Consider the following 19,835-nt stretch of genomic DNA (forward strand, 5'->3'; position numbering starts at 1 on the left):
ATTCAATGAACAGGTATGGAGAAGTACGTGAGCAGCTTGTAAATCCCAAAGCAAAGAACAAGTGGCTGCTGAAAACATATTTTAGCAATTTGCATTAATTATTTTAAAATAAAGTTTTTTCAAAAGTATCTAAAAATACTATCTTTTCATATGTACCTGTCATATAAACCAAGGTTGAAGAAATCTTGAAAAATGAAAAGAAACTGAGAAAGAGAGCAACAAAGTTTTTATTCTGTCAGTTCATTTTTTCACCTGTACACTATGATAAATTAAAACACTAAGTCATTTAAGTTAGGTTGGTTTTGATGCCTTTGATTACATACACTTTTAAATGCATCCATTAAATTGAATCCTAGAAGTATAAACTATGATGCAGCATCTGTTGTCTCAGAATATGGAAGTTACTGTATCTGGCAGATGTTTAAATGATCACATTCACATAGCCAGATCTGGAAAGGCCATTCAATTAATTACACATAAACACAGAATCTAACATACACTTAGCAGCAGCTCTAGTCAGTACTATGAACTGCATATTTACAGAAAAATTTGCACATATGTCACACATAAAAATTTTAAATCAACCTTTTTGTTGTTACAACATAATCCACCCTTCACAATTCTACTGTGCTGCTTTAACAATGTTTGAGTATATGGGAGATTCAAAGGCACGTAGCACTTCTGATGCTTCTATAAACTCTTCAGAGATAAAGGAGAAGCAGATTTTTTTAAAAGTTTGGATTGCAAACTTTCTCAATAAAGTCTGATGCACTTTTAAATACTGTATGCCAACAAGTAACTGAGTTCACAAACATTCTTTCAAGCATACAATTTTCTAATTCCATGGTGACATCTAACATCACTACAACCAAGAAGGAGGAAGACAAATGAGCCACCACTCCTTTCCCACTGCTGTGTGCACAAAAATCAGTATTAATTCGGTCCAATTACGCTTTCAAGTCAAAGCTTTTGAAAAGTCAGTATACATCTTATATGACAAGTTTTATTAACCATCAGCATTTCCTCTGAAAAACTTAGACCTTGCTAAGCAGTTTTAAAGGAAGCAAATATATAATGCTATCTGCATACAGAAATCGTTACAGGCAACCTTCAAATTCTCCAATGAACAGTCATGACAAAATCTACAATTTCCTGAAAATACAAAGTTGATTTTAACAAAAGCAAAAATGTTCCTGCAGTTCAGTAAAACCTGTTTTCTGACATTAATAGTTTGCATTCATAAAGACACTAAGCTTGGGACAAAGAAAGTATTTCCTAAAAGCTCAAAATGAGACCAAAACAGTTTTCTAACTATGAAATGGCATGCAAACATACTGATTTATTGTCAGTTTTTTCTCTCTCTTATAAAAGACTTACTGGATCAGAGTAAAGCAGGTATTTTACACGTTCGTTGAGACAATGACCTCTCACACTAAAAATGTCACATTCAGAACATTTTATCACATCTTTGACACAAAAGTTGTTTCTGTAAATTTCAATATTATGCCCTTCAGACCCCCATGACCAGTGCAACATCAAATAGGTTTCAGAAAAGCTTAACAATACCTAAATTTGATGATTTTCCTTTACAGAAAGTATATACAAGTTTATAAACCCATGGCAGGGGTATTACAATTATATTAACATCAACTCATTAACTGAAATCAAAAGATACTTGCATCCTGTAAAGACTCTATGGCTGATGCCCATTCAATAGTTCTATCAAGGCACTATACAGTCGTTAAATCTCTACTATTCTCCAAGATGTGCTGAAGAATATTGTGAACGTGTTTAAGTTGTTAAAAAGCCCTGAGTCAGAACTTGCGTATTTACCACAGGCTTAGCTATAAAAATGACACATACTAAAACTTCTGGAGATAACAGTTTTGCTTTGTCAACACAAAAAAGTTATGAAACGTACAAAAAGACAACAGTAAGAATTCCAGCAACTTATGCAAGAAAGCTATACAATGTACGTTGTGGCAAATCACACACTGCTATTGTACGTAATTTATACAGTCAGTAAAAAACCTTGAAAATGTATTTATACATCAAAACAAAGCAAAACAAAACTGACGCATTCCCCATCCCTTCCTGAAGACAAAGAACAGCTAGAGAAGAACTCAGCACTTTGACAGAAAGGAGGTAGCACTGCTAAAGGTTAGGCTGTAAGTGTTGTTGGGGATTTTTAAGTGAAAAGTTGACCCATGCAGCACAAAGAACAGGACAGGCTCTTCGGTTCATCAGCTGCTACTGGAAGAGTAAAATAAATTTCTGGTACATTTAATTTTGTAGAGGAAGCTCAGATCACTAGCTTAAAGCAGCTTCTTCAAACAATTTAGTGTTTACACAAACTGCAATTAATACTGCTAAAGATAATTACACATACATAAACCTTAATCTCTATAAAATATCTACACAATAAGTACTTAGATTATTTTTGAAAGACCATTTCACATCTTTAAAAGAGGCTAAAATAACAATTGTAAGACTATGCTAACAAGGCACAAGTACTTGTGCAAATCTGCTATATCCACACCCAGTCCAAGCTAAGAACACCACCTTCTAATGGAACTTAGACATTTACAAAGTAACTTGTTTACTATTTTGCCAGTGTAGTTTTCAGTATCCATTTCAGGAAAAAGGGATTGTACTAACAGCCAAAATTTTGCGAAGTGCTATATGAGCTTGGGGTGTAGTAAGTGATAAGAAGGTTTGGGAGGGAAAAAAAGTCAAAACATAGTTATATAAAAGTTAACACGCTACAACTATTTAGAGTATTCTGTTAGACTCTTAGGTTGTCTTTATACTTCAAATCACTGTGTACCGATGTCACAGTATTTATGTATTTTACTAAAAGGAAAAGAAAGTATTTTACTTAAACATCTCTGCATACCTCACATCTGAACTATACGTATTATTAGGTGCCTTCTTGTTTCAAGAAACAAATCAAGATATTTCATTCCATTTAATTTTGAAATTGCTATTAAATACTGGGGGATAATCATAATAAACAAACCTTGCAACTCTTGCATTTTATGATTTTACAGTATATTAAACACCTTACTGATTCTTCTCATTATCACTTTGCTCTGGTGAGATTGACATGTTAATCTTTTGCTGAAGACAGAGGCTCAGTGATACATCCTCAACTCTCCTACTTGTTGTAACACCCTTTGGCTTCCAACTGAACTTCCGTTTTTCATCCTTCTGCTACGTGTTACCCACTTTTAGTCTACGCACATTGCACAGATGATACCAGACTAAAGACAGTGAACAAACTCACTAGGTTCCTCAACAACACCAGCTCACCTTCTACATCAGAATCCAATGTGTGAATATAAATACCTATTTCAAGAAACAATACTGGATTTGCAAACATTTTTCCTCATTAGGTTTTTGAAAGGCAAACACGGTGTAGCCTTCCTTAAGACAAGATACAGCTCTTCCAGCTGTCAATAAGAGCCCTATACTAATAGTTCGACTGTTAGTTGAACTATTATGTAACTGTTGGTTAACTTTCCTAGTTTTCCTAATTCAGCTGTTTCTCGTAGCACCATAACAGCATCAAGTTGACATACTTCAGTTTCAACTGGCACACAACATTGCCAAATGAGTCCAATCACAAACTCCTATGCAGTCACATACATCTACTGTAATTCCAGTACAGAAGACTAAGTCTGCTCCTCAAGCAATACCTTCATTTTCTCTGTTTCCATAGGACTGTGATGGCATTCAAGTACTGAGAGTGTTTCAACAGCTTCTCTGTTGAAAAATACAAGCCCAACAGAGAACTCACCTATCTATGTTACGGTATGTGCCTTCTGCAGTCAACTAATATTTAACATCCAAATCCAGTTTCCTACCCAGAATGCTTTAGATCCATTCTTACTCAGCTGAATTTTTCAATTCATGATAAGCTGGAATACTTTCAAGTAATTCTGGCTTGTTCCACTAAAAAAGAATTAAGAAAATGCCAACTGCTATATTGAAGTTTCAGTTGTACTATCAAGAATAAATCCACCCTGCCTTTGTGCTACAACAGTTTATAGAGGTCCCCATGAAGAATTAAGAGGACACAATTTTCAAAATATGTCTACCAGAGACAGAGGAAACCAAGGTACAGATCTGATGCGCTACAGGCTAAAATTCAGAATCGACTGTCAAATGGCATATATCCTATTATAGAAGTATTTCCAGGGGAAGCCTGACAGAAAACTGAAGCCTACTATAGAAAGTTCAGCTGTCAAACATGCTACCAAAAAACCCCCAAATCAAACCAAAAGAAAACTGCCCTCTCTCCCCCGCAATAAACCCACCACCACCACCACCCAAAAAAACCAAAACCACCCTCAAACTTAGTGACATGCACATTGGTCAAATGAAAATTACCATGAAAACTCAGGTGCACTCAGAGTTCAAGTGGAGATAGCAAAATGCTGAACTGAAAAAAAAGCCTTATATCAGAAACTTTCCAAAGCTCCTTGAGATTCTAGTACTTTAGGATGGGAACCCAAGAAGCAAAAAGGGAAGGCTATTTCATTTTGCCAAGCATACAGATACACAGATTATCTAAGAACAGATGACTACTAATGTACAAAATACACCAGACTACTATAATGACTCCAGATTGTGATTCTGTCCAATGAAAAAACACTGAAAAGAATGAGCAACATTTGCAATGCTGGAGCAGGATTAAAGATAGCTATAGAAAAGCTGTGTATTACATCACTTTGCAATGTTAAAAGCTACTCTACATACATTTTTCCAATATATTACTGTAGCTGATTCCTGGAAAACTCTATTCAGTGTTTAAATCTTATTGCTTAAAGGTTTGTCTGTCTTTATAGTTTATTAGTACCATTCTTCTGAGACTTTTGCCAACGTTTGCACAATTCAGGCATATCAACATAAGCTTCAAAAGCAAGATTCATTTATCTGAAGAGACCACAATTTTATGCCTTTATCCTTACTTGGATCTTTCCCTGAACTATCTCTTTGTCCACGTTTTTGACATATGCAATGAGAATTAAGTGATAAGTTAATCTTAGCTGCAAGTAAGGCACCCAAATGACTTCAGCGTGGATTTCTTTACTGTCCTGCAAGAGCACATCCAAATGAAGTCTGCACAATGGCAAAGGGCTACATGAACTTTGCACTCACAAAACTGTTGAATCACTTAGGAGTAGGCACACATTCCTTTTAGCTACAAGAGATCCTCAAATTAGCATATTTTCTACCATCACGAATGATGAAAGGATGTATTTGTTATCAAAATGTTAACAGTCTACAGTTCCTGACATTACAATTTTTGGGGTCAGGAACAGCTCTTTGTCACATCAGTGGCAGCAAACTCCTTTAGCCAAATTCAGCTCACCTAAGCAAGGCTCACAAAATTCACTGTTCTGTCAGCAATATCTTCATTTGCAGTATTACCTAGTAATGCTCACAGATAAGTTCTGGTGTTAACACCCAACTCAGATGAATAAGCAGTATTAAATCTTCTCTTTTACTCTTGACCCTGTTTGCCTGGAGATGATAAAACCCACTTAAAAAGAGAGGAAATGTTGCAAAACCTCTAATTTTTCCCTATTTATATACCCACAATTTTTAAAAGGCTCCACATTTATATGCTCCTCTACAACTGATCAAATGCACTCACCCGAAATGGATAACTACCCACTGCTCAAACATTTTCCTTTCCAGTCAGGTTAAAAGAAATTCTGTACAAAGTCATGTGACTAGCGGAATTACAATGTTCACTATTTAAGTCAGCTAGCTTGAACCTGTTAGATTAAAGTGCAGTTTTGGGAACGTAATGTTTCTAAAACAGATTTTTCTTTTTACTATTTCCTTCCCAGACCATCCTCAGCAACAAAGGGCATGATAAAGTTAGAATTACCTTATTGTATTCTGAGGCCTCATCTTATGGGAATGGTATATTTATTACTAGTGTGTATATAATTTGTATTGATTTTTCATGATTGTATATTTCAAGATGGAAATTAATGTGAATCAGAACTATCACAGGAAACGTGTCAACATTCTCCAGAAAAGCATAAAGCAAAAAAAATCCTAAATATTTATGTTTGGTAGTAACTGACAATATAAAAAAAAAAAAAATCCCTTACATCACCTGACATCTGATACGTATATGGTACACATGAACAAAACCAAAACAAGAATGTCCCTTTAAACTTTAAGGGGAAGAAGACAAAAAGAAAATGAAAAAATGACTGCTTTAAATTAGCTTCAGGCTTAGATGTTTTAGAAGAGTAAAGGTAAAAGCTGACTGTTCAAATACTGTTCTTTTATTTGGTGTGTTCACAGTCTTTAAACAATTACCATGTAATGAACCTGTGCTACAGTATTAGAAATGTTTTCACTAGAACCCTTTACTGCCTTTTAAACTTACAGAGATTTAAACCATCAAAATGACCTTAATATTTCACAACCTAATAAAAGACACTGGTTCCACTATCTAATACAAAAGAATCCTTCGCTCAATTGCCTTGCGGCATATAGGGCATTCACTCATTCGGTCTCCACAAAGTTGACACGTTCCATGGCCACAGAGAAAGATCATATTCTTCAGGCGGTCCAAACAGACAGGACACATAGTCTGCAAAAGATTTTGACAGATTACATAGTCAATGGCAGCAGTTATACAGTATTGAAAATGTCAACAATTTATATGTTGCATATAACAACAAATACAAAATCATCTTAAGCATAAAAGATAATTGCCATAGCATAACCCAGCCACTAACCTAAATTAGTTTGGGCTTTTTTTAATCCCATTTTTACTTGATATTGATTTAAAATATGTGGGCTTTTCCTACACAAACAACTATGCAGCTTTTTTCCAAATATGACCCCTTTAAGTAAGACAATCCAGTAGAAGGTTGACATCAAATTTTCAGTATCATTGTCTTAATGTTGCAAACTTGAGGATTCTTCAGAAACAGTCTCCTATATGTCATGTAATCTTCCAGGGAGTAGACACCACAAACAGTTTTACAAATACAATGCTTGGGTAATGATTTACAAATTTCTTCTCAGGTTATCTGGCCATTCGTATACTTACCTTAAAACATGAAGCACTGAAAACATGCAGAAGCAATAAAAATGCTGCATAATCAATAATATATGTAAATATTCAATACTTTGTTTGTGGAAGTTATCTAGATTTTCAACCAAAAGAACCCCTCAAGTTTCAAATGAAGAACAGTTTAATAAATATCTGACCTTCAGTCATAACAGTAGCACAGCAAACTTTTAAAATCAGTTTTAATTGCTGAACATTAAAGTGACAGCCAATGCCCAAAATCTCTAAAGGTTCTTCAACAGCAAAATTAATTTTGTACCAAGCCACTAAGGAACAGTGTCCTTCACCTTTTGTCATATGCAGAAATTTTGGTAAGGCATGTTCCTTCACCATAAACATATTGCAGCCACATTAGGATTTCATTTATCACAATTGATCAAAGGTTAGTAAATGAATAGATGTTACAACAGATGATAACTGTTAAGACCATTCTATAGTCCACCAAGTCATATCTCAGATCTGAGACACACTATACATATCTAACAAATATAAATGTTGATCTTGTACATAATATGAAATACTGAGAGGGTTCATATTTCAAATACAAATTCATTTTATCACCGTCTTGCACCTGTGACTTGTTTACATACTCATCATTGGGTGTTTACTTCAATTTGTTCATCTAAAGAGAGAAATCCATAGTAGGAACCCTATTCAGTATAACCTTTAAAGCACAGTTTCTGTGGAATTAAGAGATATTCACAGAATCAGGTAGGTTGGAAAAGACCTCCGAGATCATAAAGTTCAACTTAAGACCTATCAGTATCTTGTCAATTAAACCATGGCACTAAGTGCCTCTTCCAGCCTTTATTACTTCCTAAGGTAGATAGCTTAGTTGAAGACCAAAAAAAAACCCCAAATCACCATCATTCTGCTTATACAAAGTTTAAATTGGCATGGAGTCTGGCCAAATGCCTACTTTAATCTTCAGGATACAGCATAATGGAGTAGCAGGAGTATAAAACCTTACGGCAATTTATGTTTAAAAAAATCCTGAAGGGGGGTGTTCTCCAGCTTTGCCAGATTTCCATAGTACTATAACAAAACACTCTTAAACAAAAAATTTGCCCAATACTGAGCATCTGTCAATCAGTCCCACTCATTTTTTCTTTCACACTAAGTCACCAGCTTGACATCCCAAGAGGACAATTAAGAGTATTCTTCCTTCAGTAACTCACAGATGTCAAGTATCAGTGAAATAGCTATTTCCAAGGCAATGAACACAGAGCTGTCCTGTGATAAGTGTCTATAAACTGACAGCATTGGCATGATGTCCTTTGACAAAGGACTGACAAAGCAAACACTAATCTTATCTTTTTGGGAAAAAAACCAACAACTCGTAGCCTTTACGTTTTAGCTAATTGCCTTTGTGTCTAAATATAATGTCAGAATTACTAAAGTTAAAAGGGTCTGTTTCTCTCCAAATGATACAACATCATTTAAAAATGAAAACACTGATCAAGGGACGCAGAAATAATAAAAATTAAAATCTGTTTAAACACCATTACTTTTAACTGTTTCAATCAGTGAAGCACAGAAATCCTAACATGTTCATCTTACAGATATTTTCTGCAATTGCATGCAGTATTAGCAAATTGCCCAATTTTTACTGCTTAGTATGAAAGCAGAGAATATAAAATACACTAGCTGTTTAATTTCTCAACATGATACTAACTTAAATGTTAAGTTACTTTTACACAGTAGGAGAACACAGCTGGCAGGACAGTGAATCTTCCTGTTTGGTACACAGGGTTTTCTTGATTAGCTCAGCAGTTTCGCAGTGAGACAGAAACCCAGATAACTGAGCTTTGCAGCTTCCAAGGAGAATTTCTTACTTAACTAGGAGTTTATAAGTACTTCTACAGAATAAGCAGTATCTGTTTCTATTGTACTACTAGTTTGTTAGAAAAGCCTCTGCATGAAAGATTCGACTGCTATCTTTTGAAGAAAAAGAAATAAAAAAGGACTATAAAAAAGGCATTATGCCTGTTCTCTATGAGAACTACTTCTTTGGGTAAGGACTCTGAAAAAGTGCTCATAGCCACCTTAATTGGCTTTGCAATTCAAAAAAATTTTTTACCACTAACAAGGCGTTTTAAACTGTTTGAAGTATCAATTCCTCCTTACTAAAAACAGTTTTTCCAACAATATACAGGTGCACAGTGACAAAATAAATTTATCTTTAAGGAGGAAGAAAGTGATGTAAGTATGGTGAAGGAACATACATAAGATATTAGACAGATGATGATGATCATGTATGAAATGGAGTGAAGGTATTGCAATTACAGTCAAAAGGGTTCACATTCAGGGAATCCCTGAAGAATGGTGTGGTCATCAGATGTGGGAGATTCTGTTGACATCAGCATCACTTCTGCTTGCCACCAGAAATGGTTTTAAAAGCTTGCTGCACTAACATATTAGATTATCATTGAAGGCATGAGTTGAAACAAAGGATTATACCTGCTGAAAGAGAACAAATTAATTTTAAGTAGAAAAATATCAATTTAACACTGAATTGTTACAGCATAAATCAAAAGAATACACAGTTATAGTGGACTGCTGTGCATCACTTTAAACACAAATTTAAAAAATGACATGATGAATTTTTATCAAATCCAACTTGCTACTGACAAATATGATATTCAACTTGCCCAATCACAAGATCTAAGCAGAAAAGATACTAAGGAAAATATGGAAGAGTTTCAAGCCAAGATGCACACAAGAATGACCAGAACCACCTCGTTCTAGTCAGAAGCATTGAACAATTCTGGCTTCTGGCTAGCAAATCTCAAAGGCAAGACAAAATTGTATAGAATAAAAGAGCACCTAAGGAAAACTGAAAAAAATCCTGAGATCACATCTAATCAAGAAGAAAACTTGTAATACAGTTTTCTTTTCATGTGCCTAAGAGTATTAGCATACTCAAAGAGAAATCTTTTATAAACTCCTAAAATTAACCAGAAAAACATACATCTGAAGAAAATAGATTACTTGCATTTATGCATTCATCTGCATCTTTCACACATATCCTTTCAAATGCCAAAGAAGTAACCACATTCTTTCCATTCAATGCTAAAAAGTAAAGCAGAAGCTGAACAGTAGATGTAAGATGTCAGAGATATCTAGACATTCCAGATGTTACTGTTAAGACAGACATGCATTTTTCAAATGACAATTTTCCATCTGCATGTTCTTTTACAGACAAAAGCTACACAGGAATCTGTTTTGAATTTGTATTACTAGGGTGCTGGCCCAGTCACCATATGACAGGAACAGCTCTTCACAGACATTCCACCGAGCACGAATTTGTATTACTAGGGTGCTGGCCCAGTCACCATATGACAGGAACAGCTCTTCACAGACATTCCACCGAGCACGAATTTGTATTACTAGGGTGCTGGCCCAGTCACCATATGACAGGAACAGCTCTTCACAGACATTCCACCGAGCACATCAGCTCCCAAATTTAAGGCATTTAGAGATATGGGCTGTAAAACTGGCAATCTAAACACTATAGCCTTAGCTTTCACATGCATGAACAGCTGAAAGCCACAACTACCAGGATAAGATGTGATGCTGCCATCACTGAAGTATTACTGACTGCTGTAAGCCTTACAAGAGGAAAAAGCAAGTTAGAACACTCCTGTTTCCTGTATCCATGAAAAGTCTCTTCCAGTTTTGTTATACATAGGGAAGCCAAAATCACGTTATTAGGGTTCTAAGAGAGTAAGTTCATACAATAATCAGATACTCCAGGTCCTTTACTAGTGAAAAATCTAAAAATCAAGTTTTTCTACAGATGGAAAAGCAATGAAACAATTCGGTAATTTAACACAACAAAGTTCTGCATGTAGACAACTACTTCAAGCATTTTAAATGGAACTAGACTTAGAGACATAACACATTTAAATAGGTCAGTGGAAAATTAATTTTTCCATTAGGTTTCTGAATTGCATGTAACTTAACCAACGAATAATCGATACAATCTGTAGTTAATCTGTATAAATTTTCTCCTGCAAACACTACATAATTACAGATGACAAATCATAACATTTAAATTACAAATATTCAAGTTTTTTGTATAGTACTTTCAAAGTTTTAACTTTGCAATTACACAGTCTTTTGAAGAATATGTGAACCATACCCCTCATATGGCAGGTAACTGCCAGTTGTTGTTCAAAGACAGCTAATGAACAAACAAGTAAAGATGCAGGTAGATACAGAACAGTGAAGAAAATCTACTTTTACCACCATTCTGTGAAAACAGCTTCTGCTGTACCTACACACTCAGGTCACTAAACAGGCAGAGAATACACTGACTGGACAGAGCACCCTTTTTTAGTCACGCCAACACAGATGCTCTTAAACAGACTGATTATCAAACCTGGCCACTTGATTTTTTTGTTTTTAACCCTGCACGTAGAGAACATACAAGCCACATCACGCAAAAAAATATTGGTCATTTAACTAAAATTTAAGAGCTGATGCACTTTAACACGTCACCTTGCTTTAAATAACAGAGGATGCATTGGCTTGTCCAATTAGTTTAGTGGTCCATAAAATTTTTATTCAGCACTTTTACCTGTTCCTTGATGTCTTGTAACTGTTGTTGCAGCTTCTGTACATCTGCATTGACATTAGTATTGTCTTTGTCTTTCTGCAAAACTGGAATGTTTCCACTTGCTGTAATGTAAAGAAAATAAAGATACACGATTATGCAGCAATCCAATGAAACAGGAATAATTATTTCCAGTGTCATAACTACAATTTTTTAATTATCTGAAATAATGTTAGTCAAATATCTTTGGTAATCTAATTGAATTCACTACATCATCACTGCAGCTCAATTAATAAAGAATTTCTTTGAATTTAGTGGTAACACTTCTTTGACAAATATTTCCACAATAATGATACTTGTAGTCCCTTAATGGTCTCGGAGTTCTTATTTGCTAGTAGTTCCTGAAGTAAAATTTTTGGGGTATATGCTTAAAAAAAAAAAAGTCAAATCCTTTAGCACTGAAAAGATTTATCTACACCGATGATTCACTTTGGTGTTGAAAACTGCACAAGTGTCTTGGAAGTAGGTTGTTCAGACTTTGAACAAGCTCTGATTAATATTCTTATACCTGACTGACCTAGGAAGCAATGTTACTATAAGAAGCAGAAAAACTGTATTTTAAATTCCCAGTGTATTGAAAACACGATTTTACTGATTATTCTTACATTTATCTATTTTGGAACATTATGACCAGAACGAAGTAATATTCCAATTCCCATAAAGTCAACTGAAATACTGCATACTACAGAGTAAATGCACATACACAGACAGAGTAAATGCACATAATCCACAGAAATTATTCAAAGAAGTCACAAGAAATGTAAAAACTAGTCAAAGCAGGAGATGTAAAACTCTACATTCTGTCAGGAAAGTTGCCTGTACCTAGATGCAAAATATTTAACATGCCTTCAGAGTTCCAGAAGTAAAAAAACCCAAACATTTATTTGCTCATTTGCACAATTACAGACAATTCTCAGCTTTTGCTTCATTAGACATTACCAAGTGGCTAAGCTACCACACGCTCTCAGCCTTACTCTGAAGGCTGGAAGCAATGCTCCAGTATAATGACCAGTGTTATTATTACATCTGCTGCTGCCAATGTAGAAAGTAGTGCAAACAGCAAATGGATACCTGGGTTAACATTGTTTTTATTGAACTTTTCTTTAGAAAGGAGAGAAAGTATTTAGGTCATTTAGAAGAATGAGAGTAGGAAGTTGGTGGAGGAATATGAAAGAGTATGGGCTTTGGAGTCACTCACAAATATCATCAGTGGTATCTTCTGTACCTTTCCCTCCGCAGCACATTATGAAAGGCACTCTTCGTTCAACCACTGCCCGACACTGTACACACTTCTTCATCAAGCTTGCACAATCTGGTAGGACAGAGAAATAAATCAACTCTGAATCCTGCTACTTAATTTTTCTTCTTTTCTATACGTGAGCTTGTCTAATCACAGTAACTGTACAGCAATGACTGAACGTATGTTTATAATAGAAAGAACTACTTTCTGCACAAACTTTCTGCAAATCACACATATAAACAACATCCTGTTTGGGATTCAAAGTAAATCTATTCCCTTTATCTCCTTTTAAAGTATTAGAAGTGAACAGGTTCCTCTTTCTCCAAATGGATGTCTATTCCACTAGAACTGCTGAAGTTAAAAAGTAAAATTACACACATTTGAGATTAGAATTCCCAAGAATGTCTCACTACCCACTTTTTCCTTTAGAGCAAAGAATCTCACTAACTGTCCTAATGGTCCAGGGGCAAATAAGTGCTGCTCCTTACCCTGAAGAATAAACCTACATCTTTTGATATAATCCTAAAAATGAGGCTGTAATTCTTCTACAAAAGGCAAATTATTATGTCTCATAAATGCCAAAAGGTTCTATAAATTAATAGAATGGGTCTTATAAACTACACAAATTTGGAGGCTCTCCATTATCCTGTTTGAACAAGATGTTCAGAAAAAAATCTGGAAAGAAATCATCTGCATTTGTTAAACCTTTTGCTGTCCCTGTTACAAGCTTAGACTTGGTAATGTGCATTGCACTGCTGAAATCCTTCACCACAGCAATCAATCTTTTTGTTGTCCTCTTTCCTGGGAAACAAATCAAAACCACTTTTCTCATCATCTTTCAACTGCAGACAGTGAAAGAGGCCAGATCAGGATAACTATAGGCAATGACGTCAGCTGCCTCAGCCAGAACAGAGGAAGAAATCAGCCTTCTTTAGCAAGACCAAGCAAGCAGTCACTCATGGGAATGACTACCCTCCCTCTCATGTAGGTCCTCATCAATATGGACTGCTCTTCTCCAGGCAAATCACTCTTCAACAAAGCCCTGAAATGCCTGGAGACAAGGTGATTCTCATCCACATATTCTCAAAACCAGAACATTTCTGGCAATCTCCTAGGTATTTTTTTTCCTACACAGGATAAATCAAAGTGAAACACAACTGGCGCTTTTTGCAAAGATATATGATGTGTCTTTTAGAGAAAAATACAGCCCTTGTGCAAATCTGTAGATTAGTAATGAAGCATACTAAATATTTATTTAAAGTATTCTTTTAAAACACCATTTGCACATCTGAATGCCCAAAAAAACTGCAAAAAAGCAACAAAATTAATTCTAATAACTTCAGAAGTTTTAACGATATACAGTAGGCTTTTGTAATAAATAACTCAGATGGAAGAGCACCTGTTTCCTCAATTTTTGAAAATCTCCGCTTTGTCCTCCAATTATTACCAGCATGCCAAATAATGTCAAAATTCTAACCATCACACCAGGCTATCAAGGAAATTGGACATGACATCAGATTACTGATGACCTTTCAGCAATCCAATTAAAAATATTCTGTTTCATGATTACTTCAAAAAGGGCTTCTGTCAAGTTACTTACTCTCACAGGCACACATATGACCACAAGGCTGGAAAAGCACCGCTGCCTTTTTGTCTGAACATACTACACATTCTTCGATCTGTAAAGAACAACAAACACATACGAGAAAAGTTTATCCCCTGCTCTCTACATTAATTTGCAAGGCACGTGGACTTCAAGAAGTTTTATCTAGTTGGTTTTTTTTAAACAATTCAGCACCTCAGAATCTAATGAGTCAGTGTGATAACTTCTAAGAAGATATATTTTCTAGCAATTTTTACACATTCAGTACACTGACAGGCACAGAGAAGCAGTTAGGACAGTATATATTTTTTTATTTTTTCTTGTTCTTTGTTCCATCATATATACTTAAATTGGGGTTATTCAGTCTGGAGAAGAGAGGTCTCTGGGGAGACATTATTGCAGCCTTTCTGTATTTAAAGCAGGCTTATAAGCAAGATGGGTACAAACTTTTTAGCAGGGCCTGTTGCAGAAGGACAACAGGTAATGGTTTTAAACTAAGAGAGAGTTGATTTGGACTAGATAGAAGAAATATTTTATAATGAGATTGCCTAGAAAGGTGGTAGATGCCCTGTCCCTAGAAACATTCAAAGTCAGGTTGGATGGGGCTCTGAGCAACCTGATCTAGTTGAAGATGTCTCTGCTCATTGCAGGGTGTTAGATATTAGTTAGATGACTAACTTGAAAGGTCCCTTCCAACCCAAACCATTCTACGATCCTATGAAATTCACTTATAAGCTACTGGTATATTCTGGATTAGGGTTTCTCTAGCCCTTTATTGTGAGTACCTGTATATACCATACAACCACAGAATGGCCTGGGTTGAAAGGGACCTTAAAGATCATCCCATTTCAACCCACCTACCATGGGTAGGGACACCTTTCACTAGAGCAGGTTGCTCAGGGCCCCATCCAACCTGGCCTCAAACACTTCTAGGGATGGGGCATATAGAGTTTGACCACAGACATCACATACCACTCCATTCATACTAGCCTGGACCACTTCTTCCAGTTCATAGAGAACTATTGGCCTGAGTCATTAATTTCTTAGCCTTTTTTACAGAAATTGCTGTAAGTTTTTATATAGAAGAGAAATATTAACCAGATATTCCACACTCTCAACCTAATTCTGCAAAAGAAATGAAGGGAAGGTTATCCACAAAGGTTAGTCTTCACCTGGGAAAGCTCATTTCCATAGATTAGCTTCTTTAGATGGATGACTAGAGGTAGAAGCCTTACTTTGCTGCTCCGAATTCCCCAGTGACAGAACCCTTTCACTGATTATAAAGGAAGTCTAGAGAAAAAAGAGCTCCTGCTATGTTACCATTTGGATTTTGAAAATATGCAGCGCAGAATAGTGAATGGTATAAGAAATAAGAATAGGAGAGTGAATAGTAAAAACAATATAAATTTATATTTACAACTCTTATATTTACTCTGAAGTAGAGGAAAAAAAACCCCAACATAGTGCAGAAGCAGACTAGTCAAATGTTTGGAAAAAATTTTAAAAATAGAGTTGGGTTTTCATAAAAACTACTGAGATTAGGTCTCCAAAATAGGGCACAACTGGTTGATACTCTGAAGAAAAAAGACAGTATAATGAAACCTGTGATTCCTAAGAAAGAAAAGGTGAAAGCTGAAAGTAATTATTATCTTCAAAAACAAGCACATATTAATTAACTCAGTTTACAGGCAAATGATCTTTTAAGCAGCCCTAAGGAATAAAAGAACTCAGAAGAACTGAGTATTACTGAGGGAAATTATACTTCAGAAAAAGCAGTGATTTATCTTAACGTGAAGAAAAAAATACCGTGGAGGAGGGAAATAATCTATTTCAATAAAGTATCCTCAGGTGACTGTATTAGGAACTCTGAAGACCTGAACAATAAAAACATTGCAAGGCAGGGAAAGGTACAGGGAAACACAAAAGAGCAATGTACAATAATGTTGGGACAAGATATCACTACAATGCAAAATTAATTCCATCCAGTGAGACACGTGTAAGGCAAACCACCACATAAAATAAATTATGTATTTCCTGGACCACTCTATTTTTGTTTCTTTTCCATTAAAAAAGAAAGAGAACCAATGAATTTTGGAGGTTTTTACCTTTGTCCTAGACTGAACTTGTTCTTTACAGATGAGGCATTTTTTCACCCGTGGTGAGCACAGAGAACAAGTGGCAATGTGTCCACATGGGCCAAACAGCGTATCTCTCTTCATGTCTGAACACACCATACATTCTTCTAAGGTTTCGGAATCATTGTTGATCATAGATGGACTTCGGGAACCAACCTGACCACTACAAAGAAACTTTGCAGTCAAACTTTTAAGAACTAAAAAAAAAAATTAATTTAAAGTGAACATCAATTGGCTGTTTATATACTCCTACGCATTCAGGCATCACTGTATCATCATAAAGCAATCTGAACTGCCTTTTCCCAAATGAACAGCTGACACCAGAGTGCAAGGTCACACGCTCAGATAAGACATCGTAGAGAAACTGGACACAGAACAGCACGTCGTGAGCATGTACGTAAAAAGCTGTAAAACGCCCTTCCCTCTCATCCTAAGAGTTTACTAACAGAGACATGCCCTGTAGATTCAGAACCGCACAGCTGAACACCTTCACCCCGAACACGTTTCAACGCCCAGCAAGTGACAGAGCCCAGGCTCGGTCAGCGAGTTCAGGTCGGAGCGCTGTGCTGCCGCTCCCCCAGCAGAGGGCGTCGCTCCCGCAGCCCTCACCGGCCCGTAAAAGCTGGCGGAGAGGGAACAGCCAAGGGATGAGGCCGAGACAGATGGACACAGACAGAAAGGCTCTGAAAGAATATAAGCACCTTACTCCTTACCAGGACAACATCAATAAAAACAGCCTCTCTTTGTGACATTTTGAAAGTACCGTTTTGATTTCCATACAGGAATTAAGGATGAGAATCGTTTAAGAAATCACGGGGGGAACACAACCGGGACAAGCTGAATCATCTCATACTGCATACACTTGGTAACATGACATTTCTCTGAAATCATAATTCCTAAAGACATCAGACCCACTCCATTATACTCTTTTTACAGAATCATACAATTGTTCATGTTGACAGGTACTCAGCAGGCCACCTGCTCAAAGCATCTTCAACACTAAATTTATACCAGGCTATACTGGGCTTCACCCATTTCAGCCTTTAAAACTCGTATGAGATTTGAGTGGAGATCTGACAACTTCCTAGGCCAACCTGTTACAATGCCTAATTATTCTTCCAGTGAGTTCCCCCCCCCGCTATTTCTGAAGCTCTACGAACCTCCACCTGCAGACTGTCACCTTCCCATTCTCCTCCCTTCCATATTAACATGCATGAAAGTCCTGTAAGACTTGGGTAAATTTCAACTAATGTATTTGTAAATAGCATTCAGTGTACCACAGCAAATGAAGAATTAATTGAAAGTAAATAAAATAGCTTGCATGTTTTAATGCTATTGCTAATAAAGGCACGGTGTTTTATGTAAGTTAATCTATAGAAAGCAGAGATTTGGAAACCTTGTATTTTATGAATACACAAACCTGACTTTTTCTTTGTGACATTTAGCCAATGCTTTGCAGAGACTCGGATCAGGGCAGAGATCGAGAGGAGATTGACCCTTCTTGTTACGAATGCTGAGATCAGCTCCGTTGGCTGCCAGGAAGCAGGCAATAGATGCTGCACTCTTCTTCTCTGCTCCTTGAGTGCCAAGTCCCATTATTAACTGAAAGAAAACAAATACATAAGCAACTTGAAAGCCTCTCTATACAGTTAAGAATTGTTTGGCTAAAGGAAAACTACTTGACATGAACACATGCACATACACACATATATGTATAAACCTGTAAGCTCAAGGAAGCATCTCTAGAACTAAAATTAAAACAATTGTACAATTGCTTAATTTTTAGTCAGCTATACTCAATTTTCCTTTAAGGAACTAAAATTCAGCAAGGAATAAGAATTCAGCAAGGAATAGTTTGACTGTTGAAGCATCCTGCACACCTATACTCACATGTGAAGGGGCTGTCCTTCTGTGTAAGCACTGTAAAGGGCAAAGTTCCAGTGGGTATATTCAGAACACACTTCAGTACATGAAATTGCAGAGTTCAGACAAAATGCTGCCAACAACACCACATTTGGACTGAAAACACAGTTGAGCAGAGAAATAAATACACACTTACTTTTAGTCTAGTGATAACACACCTGCCCAAGAAAGCAACTGAATTTGAGTCCTTCTCAGCCTAGATGGATTTAAACTCACGCACTGTCCTTCCTGTCCTAATCAGATAAGGCTACTTCGCCCTTTTACAGCCAGTACTTTATTTTTGTATTACTGTACCTATTACACACAGTTCACAGGGCCATCTAGACAAAGACAGAAGGCTCACTACCATAGCCCAGCAAGAAGAGGATTCACCCGCCCCAGGGTGCTCCCAACATTTTTTTGTATTAAAGCTTGATCAGATAAAATCCATTAAGTATAATGCAGACTACACAAAAAACCAGAACTGCTGGCACCACTAAATTCCTCAGCAAACTACACCACCCTACATTCAAAGGAACAGCTTTGGCATAGCTCGGACAGCTCCAATTCTGGGAGCTTTAAGCGCTAAAATCTGGAATTATAAAGGCTTCAATGCTAGGATAGAGGCAGGATTTTGTATGCACTTCTTTCCCATTATTTAAGTGCCCAACTGACTGATGTACACTTTTTGACACCATTTTTCATTTTGTACAATCTATCCCTGTAGCTGGTCTTCTAAAAGCCCCCCTAAAAATTAAGTCATTTTGGTTGGATTAACAACCATTTAGTATTTAGAGGACTAGAAGTGCTATTTTAGATGGAACAGCATACAGGAATAAACTTAAAATACCAGATACCTGTTACTCCAGCCCTAACAGCTGCATATCTTGAAGTCTGAACTATGAAGAAAAGTTTTCAAAACCCCTTTAGTTATTTATCCCATCCTTCAGAGGTAACTCATGAAGAAAAAGTGTTGGTTTGGGTTAATTTCTTGCAGCATGTGAAGACTGTATGAGAAGTCTTTACCCTGCCTTGATAATTGCAAGGTTATCCTCATCATACAGCCGCCCAGTTTCCTAGGGAAGCAATTTATGTTTATTCCTTTTAAAGAGTTCTTACCCCTAACTAAAACTCTTATATCAATACGTATCACTGAGGTGCTACAAGACTCTTGAAGGTCACTTTATGAATTCCCAGATGCTCATCCTGCATTCTTCCTTATGATTAGG

At 36.3% G+C, this 19,835-nt stretch overlaps 1 protein-coding gene across 4 annotated transcripts in view; it reads right to left on the reverse strand.

Annotated features, from left to right (window-relative positions):
• Positions 1–207: 207 nt before the first annotated feature.
• MIB1 (MIB E3 ubiquitin protein ligase 1) overlaps positions 208–19,835 on the reverse strand; it is an 80,495-nt gene continuing 60,867 nt past the window's right edge. For 3 of the 4 annotated variants that reach the window (XM_027731228.2, XM_027731226.2, XM_027731229.2), the window contains 6 exons: positions 18,125–18,306; positions 16,675–16,867; positions 14,567–14,645; positions 12,925–13,038; positions 11,691–11,791; positions 208–6,622 (listed from right to left, as the gene is read on the reverse strand). In XM_027731228.2, the coding sequence (XP_027587029.1) occupies positions 6,482–6,622; positions 11,691–11,791; positions 12,925–13,038; positions 14,567–14,645; positions 16,675–16,867; positions 18,125–18,306 (810 nt within the window). In that variant the 3' untranslated portion in view covers positions 208–6,481. The remainder of the gene's footprint in view (positions 6,623–11,690; positions 11,792–12,924; positions 13,039–14,566; positions 14,646–16,674; positions 16,868–18,124; positions 18,307–19,835) is intronic. The other variant, XM_027731227.2, reaches the window with a different exon arrangement.

The sequence above is a fragment of the Pipra filicauda genome, unplaced genomic scaffold (assembly GCF_003945595.2).
Source record: "Pipra filicauda isolate LSUMZ 115617 unplaced genomic scaffold, ASM394559v2 scaffold154_size2910363_pilon, whole genome shotgun sequence".
In the NCBI taxonomy this organism is placed as follows: Eukaryota; Metazoa; Chordata; class Aves; order Passeriformes; family Pipridae; genus Pipra; species Pipra filicauda.